The 17,087-nt window shown below is 43.7% G+C and overlaps 1 protein-coding gene across 1 annotated transcript; it reads left to right on the top strand.

Moving 5' to 3' along the window:
* Window positions 1–1,057: 1,057 nt before the first annotated feature.
* RAB33B (RAB33B, member RAS oncogene family) lies at window positions 1,058–10,256 on the top strand. The gene is made up of 2 exons (XM_074154872.1): window positions 1,058–1,422; window positions 7,308–10,256. Exons 1-2 carry the CDS (start codon window positions 1,171–1,173, stop codon window positions 7,749–7,751), a joined length of 696 nt encoding a protein of 231 aa, XP_074010973.1. The 5' UTR covers window positions 1,058–1,170; the 3' UTR covers window positions 7,752–10,256.
* The last annotated feature ends 6,831 nt before the right edge of the window (window positions 10,257–17,087 follow it).

Raw genomic sequence — 17,087 nt, 5'->3', positions numbered from 1 at the left:
CCCTGGGCAGCCTGTTCCAATGATTGATAACCCTTTTTGGTGAAGAAATTTTTCCCAATATCCATCCTAAACCTCCCCTGGTGCAACTTGGAGACAGACTGAGAAAGTTGGGGTTGTTCAGCCTGGAGAAGAGAAGGCTCCAGGGAGACCTCATAGCAGCCTTCCAATATCTGAAGGGAGCCTATGGGAGAGCCGGAGAGGGACTCTTTGTCAGGAAGTGTAGTGACAGGACAAGGGGTAATGGTTTTAAATTGGAAGAGGGGAGATTTAGATTAGATGATAGGAGGAAATTCTTTCCTGCGAGGGTGGTGAGGCACTGGAACAGGTTGCCCAGGGAAGTTGTGGATGCCCCATCCCTGGAGGTGTTTAAGGCCAGGCTGGATGGGGCTTTGAGCAACCTGCTCTAGTGGGAGGTGTCCCTGGCCATAGCAGAGGGTTGGAACTCGATCTTTAAGGTCCCTTCCAACTCTAACCATTCTATGATTCTATGATTTCTTCTTGTCCTGTCGCCTGTGACTTGGGAGAAGAGACTGACCCCCACCTCTCTACACCCTCCTCTCAGGTAGCTGTAGAGAGCGATAAGGTCCCCCCTCAGCCTCCCTTTCTCCAAGCTGAACAACGCCAGCTCCCTCAGCCGCTCCTCATGACACTTCTTGTGCTCCAGACCCCTCGCCATCTTCGTTGCCCTTCTCTGGACCCGCTCCCGCACCTCAATGTCTTTCTCGTGGTGAGGGGCCCAAAACTGAACACGGCACTCCAGCTGCGGGAGGGCTGGCCGAGACCCGCTTCCCCTTTGCTGCCCCCACCGCACCCCCGCCTCCTCAGCACACCGCCTGCCCCCCTCAGGCCACACCGCCTGCCCCACAGCAGCTGCGAGGGCCCGAGTTGCCGCCGTACGAGCACCATCTCGGCGACGCCACCTCTCCCTTCCCGCCCCCGGACCCGGGGCCGTCCCGGCACCTCCCTCCCTCCCGCCCCGCGCGCTCTCGCGAGATCTCCCCGCCCTGCCCCTTCCCAGCGGCAGCCGGGCCGGGGGCGCCCGTGACGTGTCGCGGCAGCGCGCGCGGCGGGCGGCCGTTTGTCCTCGCGGCGGCCGTTAACGGGCAGGGCGGGAGGAGGAGAGCGGGGCGGTCGCCTCCCCGTCTCCTTGAGGCGGTCCGCCCGGGAGCGATGATGGCGGCGGCGGCCGACCTGGAGTCCTCGCTGGAGCTGAGCCTGACGGGCAGCGGGGCGCTCCCCTCCGGCGGGCTGCCCCCCGCCCGCTCCCGCATCTTCAAGATCATCGTCATCGGGGACTCCAACGTGGGGAAGACGTGCCTCACCTACCGCTTCTGCGCCGGCCGCTTCCCCCAGCGCACCGAGGCCACCATCGGCGTGGACTTTCGCGAGCGCGCCGTCACCATCGACGGCGAGCGCATCAAGGTACCGATGGGGCCTTCCCTGGGCGAGGCCGCCGGCATCGGGAGCGCTGCCCGCCGCGGCCGTGGGTGCTGGCCCCGCTTTGGGCCTTGCCTGGCCGCCGGGCCCCGACCCAGCTGCTGACAGGAGGGAGCAGCCCGCGGTGGTACGGGGCGCCAGCATGGCTGTAGGCAGCAGCGACACCAGGAGAAGCGGGGTGGTGACAGGTTGGGGAACCTCTGCGGTGCCTGGATCATAGAATGGTTTGGGTTGGAAGGGACCTTAAAAGATCATCGAGCTCCAATCCCCCTGCCATGGGCAGGGACACCTCACTCTAGACCAGGTTGCTCAAAGCCCCATCCAACCTGGCCTTGAACACCTCCAGGGATGGGGTCTCCACAACTTCCCTGGGCAACCTGTGCCAGTTACCTCCAAAGCCCCAAGGAGCTGGTGGGGCTGTGTGGGGTTGGCGTGAGGACTGGACATCCCAGCCTTCCCTGCCATCGTGCCGCTGGCAGGTGTGGTGCTGTGTGGTGGGGTTCGTAGGCTCTGGTGTCACGTCTCTGTACCCCAAAAGTTCAGTGTGGTTGTGTCGCATAACCAGTGCCCTCGGCTGTATCTGCTGTACATCTTTTGTTTAAAACTATTTTGCCTTGCTCCTATTGGAAATGTAATTACTATGTAGGTTTCTATGATGATGAAAAATTTCTGCCATAGGCCATACCTTTGCACGGCTTTTGGCAGGTGTTAATCAATTATTTCTCCTTAAAAATGGCCTTCTATGTAGATCTCTTACCAGTATTTTAGTGTTGGCTGTGCCTGGTTTCAGCAGCTTGTTGAAATTCTGCTTCTGTGTTTATCAAGAATCACACTTAATTGGCTTAAAGTTCAAGTCCATAAAGCTATGCAGATACCACTGTTAAGAGCATTTTGCTTTAAAAATGTCCCTTTAAGAAACTGAATATTGTTCAGGAGTGAACTGCTACATCAGTGATAGCAGTGTGTTACAACTTCTGATGATTATTTTTCCAGGATTCTGTTAAGATTGCTGCATCTTTAGGCAAGTGTGGTACAGAACTGGACAGTGACAGGTTGGATACTGAGCTCACATTTGACCATTGGTTTTCACTCTGATTATATGTTTAGCTAAAACTTAGTCTTACAAAACTAAATTTAGTGAAAAATTGGATGGGAGGAAAAATGTTTCTTTGCGTTCTTTGCACTGTAATGCAAATTTTAAAAGTATATGTAATATACCTAGTCTGCCCAGTAGATGCATAAATGCTAGTGGTGATCTTAACAGTCAATTGCAGATTAGACTGCTAGGTGCTCACAAATGCAGTTTGTTTACTAGGAGTAACATGGTTTTAAACAGAATCCCCTTCTGTTTTACAGTTTGTTTCAATCAGCAAAGTTTAATAATGTGTAGAAAAAGGGAGTAACAGTAGTCTTGGAATTGTGCTTTCACATTTATTATCACCAAGCTTTGTAATTACAGCTTACAATCAGGTAGCTGAAGGCTCTAGTTTTTCCTTGCTTACTTACTGATTAAAGAAATTGTGGAGGACATGTAAGTACATTTGCTTTCCTTCTTTTGTGGTGTTTTTTTTTCCCACCTCATATCTTTCTTTTAACTAAAAAAGAAAAATGAGTAGGAGTCTTTGTTGCTGTTTTTCTTTATAAAACCACTGAGTAGCACTTATTTGGCTGATGACTGAGATTCTGTACTCCCTGGTCTATAGCTGTCCGTCACAGAGGAGAGAATCTCCTGAGGGATATCTTCTTCTCATATCTTATTGACTGGCATTTTCACCACCTCTGGATTATGCCCAGCCTTCGTTGGAGGGAAGTGAAGAAGAATATAGCCTAATCCACAGTTCTGAGATGCTTCACATAGGTTATTGTGCCATTTGGTTATATGTTTTGTGGTAGGTTGTTTTGCTATGTTCATGAGAATATTACCTGTTGAATATACCAGTCCAGGTTGAGGGAAGTGGAGAACTGAAGGAGACTCTTTTGAGACACGTTGTTTTCCGGGAAGTTCTGTTTCAGCTTTAAAAGGAGTAAACTTTAACACTGTGACCAGGACTATAGCTCTTGGGGGGATGCTGTGTGTTGTTAAGTATGCACTAGTTTTTGGTTTTTCCTGCCTCCTCTCATTCGTCTTTACTGTTCTTGCTTGTAGCAGTGACCTCCAGCAGTGCCTGTTGAGCCAGGAAAGAGGAGCTCAGATGAACTGAATTAGTGCTGTTCTTGCTGTGCCCTCAAAGGTTTGCTGAGCAGAGGAATTTTTCCTCTTGCATTGAAGGAGATGATAAAATAGTGTTTTCTCTTTCTCTCTTCTCCCTTCCCCCAGCCAGCTGGATGGTCATTCTTGTGCTGCTACAGTACTGAGCATTTCCCTTGCAGCTGGAAAAATGCTGTGTCATTGGCAGGAACACAAGCACAGTTCTTCTCACCGGGGGTCTTCCACACAGGAATTGTGTAGAATTCCAAGACATGGGGACAAGTGTATTCCTTTGTAGCTTGTACAGTAGGCTAACAACCTCATATGAAACACTGATGCCTAGATGTGATGAATAAATTAAAGTTTTCAACAAATGAGTTTTTTGCATTCTGAATTTTCCTCTTCCTAAATTGATCTAAGCATTGAAAATCGAAGAAAACAATGATGTCACTCTTTACTGACCTACATTAAAAGAGCAAGGGATACAAATTAAATTCAAAGAGGAAAGTCCAAACATCGTGTTCTACACTTTTGTGCTTTTCAGGTTGTTTTTTTTCCCACATCTTATAAAAGGACACATAGTTTACCATTTTATCTCTATTAAAGGCTAGCTATGTTTTTACCAGCTTGTTATAAACCATGCATGCTGAGGGTGTCCTTGTTTAGAAAACAGCCTTCTGGATCCACAAAAAGGAGTCAGAGGGTGGGAGGTGATAGCGGAGTGGATATATTTTTAAGAACAATTTGTCTTTCCTAGGGAGCGTGACAAAGTGATTCTGTCCACAGTTTTATTAGTTGAATGATGATGTTAAACCAAAGTTTCAAATCACACATTTTAGAGGGCTGTTATAAAAAACGTGCTCCCTTGAAGATGGATGGTATTGATCTAACAATGAAACAGTAACCTTAATGTTAATTCACCAATGCACATCTATTAGTGTGAACATTTTCACTGTTGTTTTTCAGTAGAGCAAATATTTTTCGGGGGCCAGAAATGGAATTGTCTCCTCAAGTTCACCTGGAAAAAGGGGGAAAAAAACCTTCTCAAGTGCAAAATTTACAATCTTGAGGAAGGATTTGCCTCTCAGTGCAAATGATTCCATGCCAAGAATATTAACATTTTTAATTTGAGATAATACACTTCAAGCTTGAAAGCTGCATGTAAATAAAATGTAGGAGGAACTGTAGTTTAAGCTTAACCTGGAAGATATGTAATTGTTTCATTTAATTTCCCCTTCTCTACCCAAGGCTGGCAATACACTTGCGGATCTGTGCTTGACTGAAGCATGACTGATTTCTGTTCTCCAAATGACGTGGGGAGAGAAGTGTAAGCTCCCAGCTACCTGTCAAAATGAGCTCCCTCTTTAAATTACTTTGATATAGCATTTTCCAAGATGATATGTAGTGATTCCTTAACATATGTTGTCCAAACATAAGGATTACCTCAGTCTGTCCTTCTTTATTCTCTTTAATTTGTCAAATTCCAAATTAATGAAAATTTTCCATGAGTCTCTTCACTCCATGATGTTTTATAAGTGCATAGAACCAGAAGTATCTTTCACCTGAGTAGGTGAATGGATCTTGCCCAAACTTAGGTGCCTGTATTTAATCTGATTGTCTAGACTCCCTTAACAGACGATGGAGATGCAGTCAATCGTGTTTAGAGTGTAATACCATTGTCAAAAAGCTGGTATTTGCTCTAAAACAAGGTGGATTGCAACTGACTACTTTTTTCTGTGATCAGAGGCTAGGGCAACTTGCCATGCTTTTCTTAATAATCTTAATGATCCCTTTAAAAGGAGTACATGGATGTTTTTAAGTCTGTGGATCAGAAGCTGTAGATAACTACAGAAGCCAAGCTGTTCTGATGCTCTCATGTAAATTCTTAGTTCCCATGATCAAACCAGTAACTGTCATTTCCACCTGCTCCAATCTGAGTTTTTCGCAAGGATGGGTGACCAGGGTTGAAAATAATATTGCAGAAAAAGTCACACCACCCTGAAAAATCACTTACTCTATTTTTTTTTTCCTTCACTCTATCACGCTAGTGATTCATAATGTCCTGTGATTGACTCGTGTATCTGGATTGTCATCCCTTTTAATAATTTCCAAACTGACGAATCCTGCACTTATATATTAGTCACTGTTATCAAGACTTTACATCTGCTTCTATTCAGTTTCACGCTATTTCTGCTGTTCTGGCTTTCAAAAAAAAAAAAAATATGGGATACTGGAATCCTCCTCTCTGTCAGTCATGCATTTTAGCTCCTTGGCACTTGGGTTTCCTTTTTTACTATCAAAGTCACTGGTAAAAATGGTAAACAGGGCAACTTTCAAGACACTTGCAATTTCTAAATAAGTTTTACTGAAACATTTGGATCAAAGGAATGCAGAACTAAGGTAATGGGAGAACAATTTCATCAAGGGAGGATACTGGCTGTACCGTTCACGGGAACAGATTGAATTTTAAATTTACCTTCATCATTTACAGAACATTTAATATTCTTTGAATTCTGAGTCTGAAGAGCAGCTCCCTCCTTTCATTCCAAGGGAAGAAGCATTTCTGTCTGACATTTTCTACTCAAAAGCTAAAAGCTGAAGTACTACTCAGAGTGCCTCAGCTGTCAGGGATCAGCTGTACAGGACAGGCAGGAAACCAACACTCAGCTTTGACCCAAGAAATCGAATGTTGTCTTGCAGTGTTAACACCGTGACTAAAGCATGAATTGGCTCTGACTGCTGTGTGTTGCAGTCCCGTGTCTCCCAGAGAGCAAGTTTGTTAAAATATCACTGTGTCCAATAAGGGCACAACTCCGTAGTATACTCTACACCTCTGAGGACTCCAATCTTCCATTGTACCAGGATGACTGATGCATTTAACATTTTTATTAGTTGTTGCTTATATCTGCTTGTGCTTCAAGGCTTGTTTTGTTTTGTTCTAATCTGAACCTGAGAAATTTCAAAGTATTTCAGCTCTTCTGAACGTTGGGGTTTTTTTGTCCATTACACTAACTAGACTTCAAACAAGTATGTTCAGTCTATTTGGGATAGAATGGCGCATACCTGGAAACAATAGTAACATGTTAAGCTAACAGGAGGTTTATGCATTTTTTAAATTTTTTTTTTTCCTTATATGCATGCTTTGATACTACAAACCACAGTATGGTCCTAGTTTAAGCATTAAATAAGATTAAGTTAGAGGTTCATCACAGGAGGGTTTGATTTCAATAGATACACTGCAGAGAAAGTTTTCTTTGTCCTGTTTTTTGTGGTGGTGGTGTTATTCATGTATGGGCTGATTTCTTCCTGCTTTTATATAGTACCACAATAGGCAGTTAACTTCATGCTAAAAGCAAAACTTTGAGGAAGATGACGTTATTTTTGGCAATAAAAGAATCATGTCAGCCAAGACTTGTGCTGTGAAATACGTGGTGTTGTTTGAAATAAAAGTGCTATTGCCACAACTTCAGGATTTGTTTTTGTAAAAAAAAGCTTTGAAAGCAGAAGTTTCTGAAATTGTGTAAAAGCAACAGTTTTCTTCAGCGCAATCTTTTCAGTAGGATGAATTCAGAAGAGTAGATTTCTGTGATGGTGGGACTCCCCTAGCTACAGGTGATTTTGTATGAATTTCCAACATGAGTAATAAAACGTTTTTTTTCTGCTGTTGTCTTTCCCTTTTCAGATCCAGCTATGGGATACGGCAGGCCAGGAGCGCTTCCGAAAGAGCATGGTGCAGCACTATTACAGGAACGTACATGCTGTTGTGTTTGTGTATGATATGACAAACATTGCCAGTTTTCACAGTCTGCCGTCATGGATAGAGGAATGCAAACAACACCTCCTTGCCAATGATATACCACGGATTCTTGTTGGAAATAAATGCGACCTGAGAAGCGCTATTCAGGTACCTACGGACTTGGCCCAGAAGTTTGCCGATACTCACAGTATGCCGTTGTTTGAAACCTCTGCCAAAAACCCCAATGACAATGACCATGTGGAGGCCATATTTATGACACTGGCTCACAAGCTTAAAAGTCACAAGCCATTAATGCTTAGTCAACCCCCAGATCGCGATGAAATACGTATAAAGCCTGAACCAAAACCTGCCATGACCTGCTGGTGTTAAATCAGTTATCACCTTGTCTTGTTTGCAAACGCTTCAAAAGTTATGATCTTGGCAAAGTTCCAGGTTTTGGTAGCGATTATAGCGAGTCTCTTTGGCACTTTAATGTGGTTTTGTTTTTATTTTTTTCTGGTGTAGATGTGCCCATCTCATGTTCTTGCACTTTGTAATTGTACTTTCTGAATTACTGAAGTTTCACTATAAATATATGGGAAAGTAGACTTTCAAGTGAAGTTTTGACAAAGCAATTCTACTTGAGCTCTTGCTGCCTGAGATTGTTGTCATCACTTGTGGTAAGGTTACAAACAGTAAGCCAGTTTACTAACATTTTTGGTTGCTACTTGCATTGCAATAATGTAGGAGAAAAAGTGTTTTGTGGCAGCCAGATAGCTTGATTTTTGGGCCAGCGAGTGTGGAGGTTTTCGGTATATGAAGGAATATTTGGTGACTTCCAGCAAATTGCTAAGCAAGTACCTTTTTATTTTAAAAACAAAACCCAGGGCTGTCAGATAAAGCTTGGGCTGTCAGCGTAGGTGCAAACTGCTAGCTTTTGGCCTGTCATTCCACTGTAAACTTTGTCTCTTTATTCATGGCAATGGTAAGAGAATTGACAAACTTGTCCCTACCTCTAGACAATTATTTGATACTTAAAACTTCATTAGTTTTTCATAATTAGCATGTAAATCTAAACTATGCATTCCTTCTTATGGAAAGTACTGTAGCACAGGGTTTAGAGTAAATTTGGGGCTATTAACTGTCCCTAACTTCTCTGACCTTACTAAAACTTCAATGAAGACTTATTTCTAAAGATGCCGTATTTGAGTTGAGTGTCCCAGGGTAAGTAAAAACACTTAAGTAAATAAAAGATTGAGTGAAGCTGGCAAAAGCATGCTGGTTTTCAAAGGTTGGGGTTTCAGAGGATTTTAGTGATAATGAATGCTTCTCGAAATATCTTGAAAAAGCTTTTCACAACCAATTTGATAATATATTTTAGGGGTAGAAATGCTTCGGACAAAATGTTAGGAATATGGGACTTCCTTAAGATACTTCTGAATACAAAATAAATTAGATGTTGAAATATGGTTAAAATCTGCCAAATACATCACCTGTTACAGATTTTTGAGCTAAAACCTGCTTGTGTAACGTTATGGCTGTGTGCTGGGCATCCTTGGCATTACTGATGTGAGTTAGTAATGTATTGGGTCAGGTGAGGGAAATTGCTCCTCTAGAACCACCTTCTGTGTTCTCATAATTGCAACCGTCTCATTTCAGTTCTGTCTGAAGGTCAAGTTTTATAATAACAATGGTGCTAGGTTGCACGTAACGGCATAAAGCAAACTGTAAGCCATAGAATGCAATCTGTGACTTCATATGCCATGTCAAACAATGCTTTGTGACTTAGTTTTTAAAGGAATTGAAGTAAAAATGAAGATTTTTTTGATTTGCAATGTGTAGTGTTTGATGCTGACTGGAAACTAAACAGAAGGGCCAGTTCAGAGGCTGCCGCCCTAGTGATCACATTAGAAACAAATTATTGAAACAAGATAACTAATATTATTTAAACTATTACGGTTAATAAGGTGCAATTCCATTGCAAGTTTTACTGACAAAAGAAAAATGCATTGACTTTTTTCTAGATTTAGAAGGAGCATTTAATTTGGTCTAATATGATTAAGATGTTTAAAAAGAATCTAAACAAAAGGTAGTATTTTTTTCCTGTATAAAGCTGCTACAACTGTGACAGTAATTTTGTTTAGGAAACATTTGTAAAAGGGAACTTTTGTATTCACTCTGAACCTTACACAACTAGAATTTGGTTTACAGTCCTTTCAGAAACAATCAGCTTTTTAACACTAGTGTCCTTAATGATTTTCTTAAGAAAAGGATTGATCTTAAATTTACGTGTATACTGTTGTAAATAAATATGGTTTACAGTCCTCTTGGACAATTTGTTTTTCACTCATGTCCTTAATCCTTTTACTCAAAAGGATCCATCTTAACTATTTGTATAATAACTATGTCAGCAAACATTGTTTGTTTTGTTGTGGTTTGTTTTGTTTTGTTTTTTTAATAAATAAAACAGAATGAAGAATTCCAAAGTCAGTCATCAGGTTGGGGGTTAAGGTAAGGAAATTATGTAGCTACCATGTTACTGTTAAATTTGATATCAAACATCTACAAATCTGTTAAACTTTATGTGAGTTATTCACAACCTGTAAATAAGGGCCCTCATGTCATTAAACTTGTGTGGAAACAATGTTTAAGTATGTAATTTCGTCTTCAGCACAAAGCATGTTTTAATGGTTCTGCCATAAAGGTAGTGTGGTCATTAACGCAGGATTCAGTGTGCTTCGGTGGTAATGTTCCGCCCACAAAATTGATGTCAAAAGTACTGAATACTTTGTATATGTATTTTCACTTTACCAAACTGTAAAGTTGGGTTATTTTGTATGTGTTGGGGGGAGGGCAAGACACAATCCCAGAAACCTAATAAACTGGCTTTGCCACAAACTTGTTCTCACTCGTTTTCAATAATTATACTACAAATCATTATATAATCTCTTATGGTAAGATCCATAAAAAAACTCTTAAGGGAGGAAAAAGAGTTTCTGGTTTCTGTATGTGTGGGTGACAATTTTGTGAAAGACTGTCACAATACTTGGACCAGTGCTTGTCAGTGCTATCCTGCGATGGCTCTGAGTTGTTTTGAAGCATCTGAAGCACCCACCTGATGATTCAGAGGCACGTTCAGGATTTTTTTTCAGATTCCAGAAGAATGGGAACTGATACCAAAGTTATAAAACTAGGAATTACTGACCGTTGAATTTATGTCAAGACCCTAAAGGAGTCTTCTCCGTTACTCTTCTCTTAGTCTCACCTCATGTGGAGAAATAAAAACTCTGAATTTCACATGCACATGGGACTTCTTTGTTATCTCAAAACAGTGTCTTGCAGGTTTCCATATGTGTGTGGATGCACACGTGTACATGTGCGCACACCCACACAGCAAGGCTTCAGTTCCAATTAAGCTGGCTTTTTGGTAAATATCACAGCCCTTTCCCCACAAAGGAACTCTCAAATCATTTGTGTTACATATCCTGTTTCACTGCTGTCCTATTCATGCTCCTCTTCTAGTTCCACACTTAGTAGTGTATTAAAAACAAAAAGACAAAGCACCTTTTAGAGATTATTTATGTCTTTAAATATGATTGCAGTCATCGCTGCTCACAGAGACTGTTAATTCTACTGAATGATTAAAAGAATGCGTTTATTGAGTGTGTATACCTTGTGCTTTTAGACCCTGGAAATGACCAGAAGGCACCTTGGTAGGCTACCAACAGTGCGATGCCATTTTGAGCCCTTCTCCCAGATGGACACCAACTATTTCATCAAACTGCTTAGGAAGGAAGCGACTTTCCGCTTAGGAAGGCAAGAGGCTGACAAACAAACCCTAGATGTGTCCTACTAGTGATGCGTATACTTGCTGTGCATTAGGGTTTTCTTGGGGTTTTTTTGGTCTCGTCTCATATCTTCAGCATGAAGCTATTGCTAAGAAGCATCAAAATACGTGGGATTTTTATGTGTGCTGTAGTCTCCCCAAAGCAAAAAAATTGCTGAGCCAGTAAAGGATCTAAGGTACATAGTCATTAAAGAAGTTGAAAGATTAAATAGCTCCACCCATGTCATTTTTTTCCAGCTTTCTAAACAAATAATTTAAAAGACAGCTTTCCAAAGGTAGTGAGAATAAATGAGGAACCCTAATGAGAGCGGTATCTTTCCCTTTAATCTTATTTCACCTCTAAAATATGGCTTAATGATCTAAAAATCAGTTAAGCTCTGACTTTGATGGAAGGGAGTAACGTGGGAGTCCATACAAGAATTAAGGGAGAGGCAGCGCTGCCTCCTGCTCTCTCTTTGACCTTTGCCGCCTTCATCTGTGACTCCAGGAGCTTTCCCAGCTGGAATCAGCAAAACTGGACTGATCGGTGTAATGCTTGCCTATGGCTTTGGTAACTCTTGGACCAAAAATTGATGGTTTTGTCTTTGGGACATTTGATCATTAACTTGGGGGCTGGGGGGGGGGGGGAGGCAGCTCCTCTATTTTGCAGTTGCTCATAGACTCTTGTTACCCGATTCATCCTGTAGGACACAGCACAATCGTCATCTTTACGTTGTAGCCTGGTGCTAACATTTTCCCTGCCTGATCATCAACTTGCTGCTTTTATAAATTCATTGGAAGTCATAGTCCTCGTCCCTTCTCGGTGAATATTTTCACTGCCACCAGCATATATAATTCTAATGGTCTTTTGTTTTCCAAGTCCTGCTTTCAAGGCTATTGTCGTTTCATAACGTCTCGATTCCCTGATTAAAAAAAACAGAGCCACATGTCATTTCAAAGTAATAGTAATGTTACTTTTTAAGTGACAGTCTGGTTTTCTATCCAAATCAACAAAAATCTGATGTGTAACCTTAAATTTAAAGTAGTAGATAACATCAGAAATTGGCGTTATTCTAGGGCTCGCAGAAGAACGCTGTTTTGAGTTTGAGGGTTGGGGGTTTTTTTCCCCTCCATGCAGCTGGACGGTGGTGGCAGCGGGGGCTGTGAAGCGACACCCAGAGGGAAAGAATCACTGCTGGTTTCCAGTGACGTCCTGGGACTGGCTGGGCTCTGTGCAGCCTCCCAGCTGCAAAATCGGCCTCATGGAGGCTGGCACCTATTGAAGCACTTGCTGAAGGCAGCTCCTTGTAGCTCGGGAGGGTGTTTCCAGAGCCCGAAGGTAGGCGTGTAAAAGCTACTGCCCAGCCAGGGACAGCCGCTGAGGGGGCACAATCCTGCCCCGTGCAGGTGTTGGCTGCACGTGTTGTTTTCCACCTCTCCTGGTTTGAGCCACACAGAACTAGTTTCTCTTCTAATGCTTGGGAAAATTGCACTTTTAGAGGACTTTGGTGTCTGAATTTGTGAAAATATTTACTTCATAGCCAGCTATGACGTGTGGGTTTCAAGGTCTCCGTGTTTCCGAGCTCACCGGGTGCAGGGATGAGGAGGAGCGAGACCCGGGCACTTGACCCAAGCTGCCCAACAGGATTATTTCATACCGTGAACGTCACACTCAATATAAATTAGGAAGTTTGCTGAGGAGTTTTTTCTCTTTTATGATGGGTGCGATCCTGAGAACCTCTTGCCCCGGTGCCAGACCCCTGAGCCCTTCCCTTCCTCCCGAAGCCCCAGCACTCACAGTATCCCCCATTTGATGTCCCCTGCTGTGACAGAATGGGCTGAGTATAATCCTTGTGTATTTCATATTGGTATTGGGATCATATTGGTTCTTTAGTATCATTAATGTTCATTATTTCATCTTATGCTGTTAAATCTTTCTATTTCAACCCTCCGGTTTCCTTGTTTTTCCCGATTCCCCTTCCTGGGTGGGGAGGGGTCATCGGGTAAGACAGTAATTGTCTGAACGACAATAAATTGTTGTGGGTTCTTCAAACCATAACACCGCCTTTGCTGACTCACCTCTGGCTAATTCATATCTTGAATGACACAATACTCAGCTAATCATTTAAAATGAATGGAAAGTGAATTTCCCAGCAATACCAATGACCGAGAAACCCTTAATCCTCTCCCTGTCCTGCTCTTCTGACCCCTGAAGAACAACCTGGAATTGCTGTAATAGGACTGAAGCTGGGGACTGAGGTACAGTGGTGGCACTAAGAGCCTGGCAGCGAGAAGTAGGGCAGTGATGGTGTCTCTGTCCTGGGCACTGGTGAGGCCTCACCTCGAGTGCTGTGTTCAGTTCTGGGCCCCTCACTACAGGAAGGACATTGAGCTGCTGGAGCGTGTCCAGAGGAGAGCCACCAAGCTGGTGAGGGGTCTAGAGAACAAGTCATACGAGGAGAGGCTGAGGGAACTGGGCATGTTTAGTTTGGAGAAGAAGAGGCTGAGGGGAGACCTCATTGCCCTCTACAACTCCCTGAAAGGAGGCTGTAGAGAGGTGGGTGTTGGCCTCTTCTCCCAAGGGAATAATGGCAGGAGCAGAGGAAATGGTCTGAAGCTGGGGCAGGGGAGGTTTAGATTAGATATTAGGAAGAATGACTTTACTGAGAGAGTGGTCGGGCACTGGAACAGCCTGCCCAGGGAGGTGGTGGAGTCGCCATCCCTGGAGGTGTTTAAGAAACGTGTAGACATGGCACTTCAGGGCATGCTCTAGTGCCCGAGATTGTTGGTTTGTGTCTGTTTGAGGGTGGGTGTGGGCTGTGGTTGTGGGTGTTTGGTTTGTGTGGGTTTTGGTTTTTTTGTTTTGTTTTGGGGTTTTTTGGTTGTGGTGGTTTTTTTTGTTGTTGGTTGGACTCGATGATCTCAAAGGTCCCTTCCAACCAAGAAGATTCTGTGAGAATGTCGGGCGGAGTCTCTGGGTGAGCAGGCTGAGTAGGCACATGGCATTTACCAAATGTGCTGCACTACCCCTTTTCCACCTTTTTTTTTTTTTTTTTTTTCATTATTTTTTGGGGTAGCAGAACTTGCAACTCACTGTACCATCAGGTGTATGAGAGCCGGTATTGGCAGCATCAAACAGTCAAAAAGAGGTAGCCTGTTCTCGCTTCCCCAAAGTTAATTATAATAAGATTGGCTTTGAAATAAATGGGCCATCTTAAAAAATAAAAAAAAAATAAAAGAGGTGAGGGGGTGCATGTTTTGGATTCCCGTCTGCTTGCATCTTATTTTGAAACCTGTAGGGTGCACTTGGGTCTCACGGTCTGTACTTCCATTAAGAGGTGGAGTTTGAAACCAGACTTTGCTTACACATTTAACAACAACAACAACGACACCCTCCCTCCAGAATCTTCAGGTAGTTACTTGCTTCCAGAGAATCAAGGAAAAATCGACTATATTTGCCAAAATTGATGAGCTCAAGGGGCCTCTCTCTTCTTTCATCTGCCCGTCATAACCCAGCTTTCCATGGTCAGTTGGCATCAGGTCCTGGTTTAAAAACCAGTCGCTCTCTAAGGGCAAGCTGAAAGCAGCAGCCCTGCCTCTGTGTTTGAGGGTAAAAGCACCACATTAGACAGTCAGAACTTTATTTTGGGGGATAATGGTGGGATTTTTTTTCTTTCTACTAATACTAATATTTTTTCAGGAGGAGGTATACACCATCAAATTTAAAAAAAAGAAAAAAAAAGGATAAGCATTGTCTTTCTAACTGCTTATAAGCTCCTTTTTAAATGGCCTTTCTGCTTCAGATGCCGTCAAACCCCTGAAAAACAAAGTGTTCCATAGATTTAGCCGTAAGCCCGCAAAATCACGATGGTGAAAATCACAGTAACATGGAGTCTTCAGAGCCTGTGTGACTACAGCCTGTATTTTTCACGCACACACACAGAGGTATTAAATAAAAGGGAAGAGGCAACTGGTGTGATTGGGAGCATATGAAGAGTCATAAGACCATGATCTTAGCTCAGTACTTCCTTTTTTAAAATTATTTTTTACTGTTTGCATTGCCCCTTTGAGAAGGTCACAGGCAGAAAAAAGGTCTCTGTTGTGAGGCAATACAGAAAACTCCCTCTTAATGAATATTTTTAGTTCTTTACTTTTAAAAACATCATGCTGTGCATCTAAATCATACGTCGTAAAGCAGGGGCCAACGTTCAAAGACCATTCTTTTCCTCTCCTGTGGCCGAGTGGTCTATCTGAGTGCTGGTTGGCATTCTGAGTGCAGACCCCAGAGCTGGAGGGGCTCATTTCTCTTATTTCCCCCCTCCCTGTGGGGCAACAGGCTCACATCGGGATGGAAGTGCCCTGCAGGCTGCTGAAGGAGCTTTAAATCCCCACCTTCAGCCTTCGTAAAGGGGGGGGGGGGGTGTGGTGTGGTACATGTGTGGAATAAAAATCAACTGAAGTGTGAAGCTGGCAGATGACAAGTTCAAGCAAAATTATGTTGTCTTTTACACATCCCAGTTAAACTGGACGTCCTGGCCACGAGATGGTGGGACTGCCAGGATTCGGTGAAGGTTTAAGAAAAAAAAAAAAATCTATACACTTTAGTGGAAGAGAAATTCTTTTTGCCCGTGACTAAGTGGGTGGGAGAGGGGGTCCAAGCTAGAAGCGGCTGGTGATCGAGTAGGGGAACGTGCGTTTACGTGCTGACCCCGTGCTCGTACTTGTTTGTAAGTACTTGGGGTTGGGGGCTTGCTTTTGGCTTTTGGCCAGTAAAGCCTGGCCGGCCGTGCTCTCCAGCCCCTGCCCACCCAGGGGACACCCCCTCAGCCCTGCCCTGGTGTCCTCCCCGAGGCTGGGGCAGGCAGGTTCGGCTTTGGGGCTGGTGCAGAAAGGTGGAGGTAGCAGTTCATGTTCTTGGCTGCTCTTAAGTAAAAGCCTGGCCCCCCCATCACCACCACACACCCCACACCTCCCCCCCCCACCACCACCACCACCTCTGGTGCAGGGAAACACAAACTGCTCGGGGGCGTTGAGGTGCTGCTGTTCTTGTCCTTTGTAGTCCTCCATCCCCTGGTGCTTTGCTTGTTCCAGGAAGGCCACACAATGGGAAAAAGATTAAACTGACCCTAAAATACACGCAACAGCTTTTCCATTGACTTCAAGATATTTTTAACCCACTCATAAATCAGAGGCAATGAAGGGCTCCTGGCTGCAGCAGCTAAAGATTCAGCTGCAGATAAAAAAAAAAAAAAATTTGCTAATTACAGGGGGTTTTCAAGTTCCTGTATGTGATTATTCATCCTCATTACTACCATGAAATACTAACCAGGCTAATATCTGAGTCACTGTGACTCTGCTGTTAAAAAGCACAATGCTGGCAGCCTGTGTGATTGGCTTCTAAGGCTTGCAATAGTTGTGCTTTCCTCAAATTGCACCCGAAGCCAGATGATTTGTTTCAAAAGTTTCAGCTTTCATTAAACAGGTGCGTGCCAATTCTATGCATGGTGACAGATGATGACGTATAAATAGATACAACATTTATGTGATATACGTGTATAAAATTATGGCCAGAAAATATGTCTCTGCGCGTGTCTATATTTTTGGCATCGTCAGCGTGCATACTCTGGCAATGTAATGCAGCACTTGGTGGGGAGGGGTTGTGCACAATTACACACTTTCGTTACAGCAGCGAGGTGACGGTGCGGTACATGACACTTGTGGGAGCCCGGCGCCAGCGTCTGCTTTAAAGCTCCGGCTCTGGGGCTCTGCGGGTGAAGGGCTGATTGATGTAGCAAAGGCTTGGGTGAGCCAGGGCTGCCAGGCTGCCTGCACAGGGTGAAATAATAGACACAGAAGTGACTCCTATGACATACGGTTTGGGCAAAGAACTAGGCAAATGA

This window comes from Numenius arquata, chromosome 10 (genome assembly GCF_964106895.1).
Source record: "Numenius arquata chromosome 10, bNumArq3.hap1.1, whole genome shotgun sequence".
Taxonomy (NCBI): Eukaryota; Metazoa; Chordata; class Aves; order Charadriiformes; family Scolopacidae; genus Numenius; species Numenius arquata.
This window is presented reverse-complemented; position numbering and strand designations above follow the sequence as displayed.

Coding starts and splice junctions, on each gene's coding strand:
- RAB33B (XM_074154872.1), top strand. CDS start 1,171: ATGATGGCGGCGGCGGCCGACCTGGAGTCCTCGCTGGAGCTGAGCCTG. Junction 1,423..7,307: donor TCGACGGCGAGCGCATCAAG/GTACCGATGGGG, acceptor TTCCCTTTTCAG/ATCCAGCTATGGGATACGGC.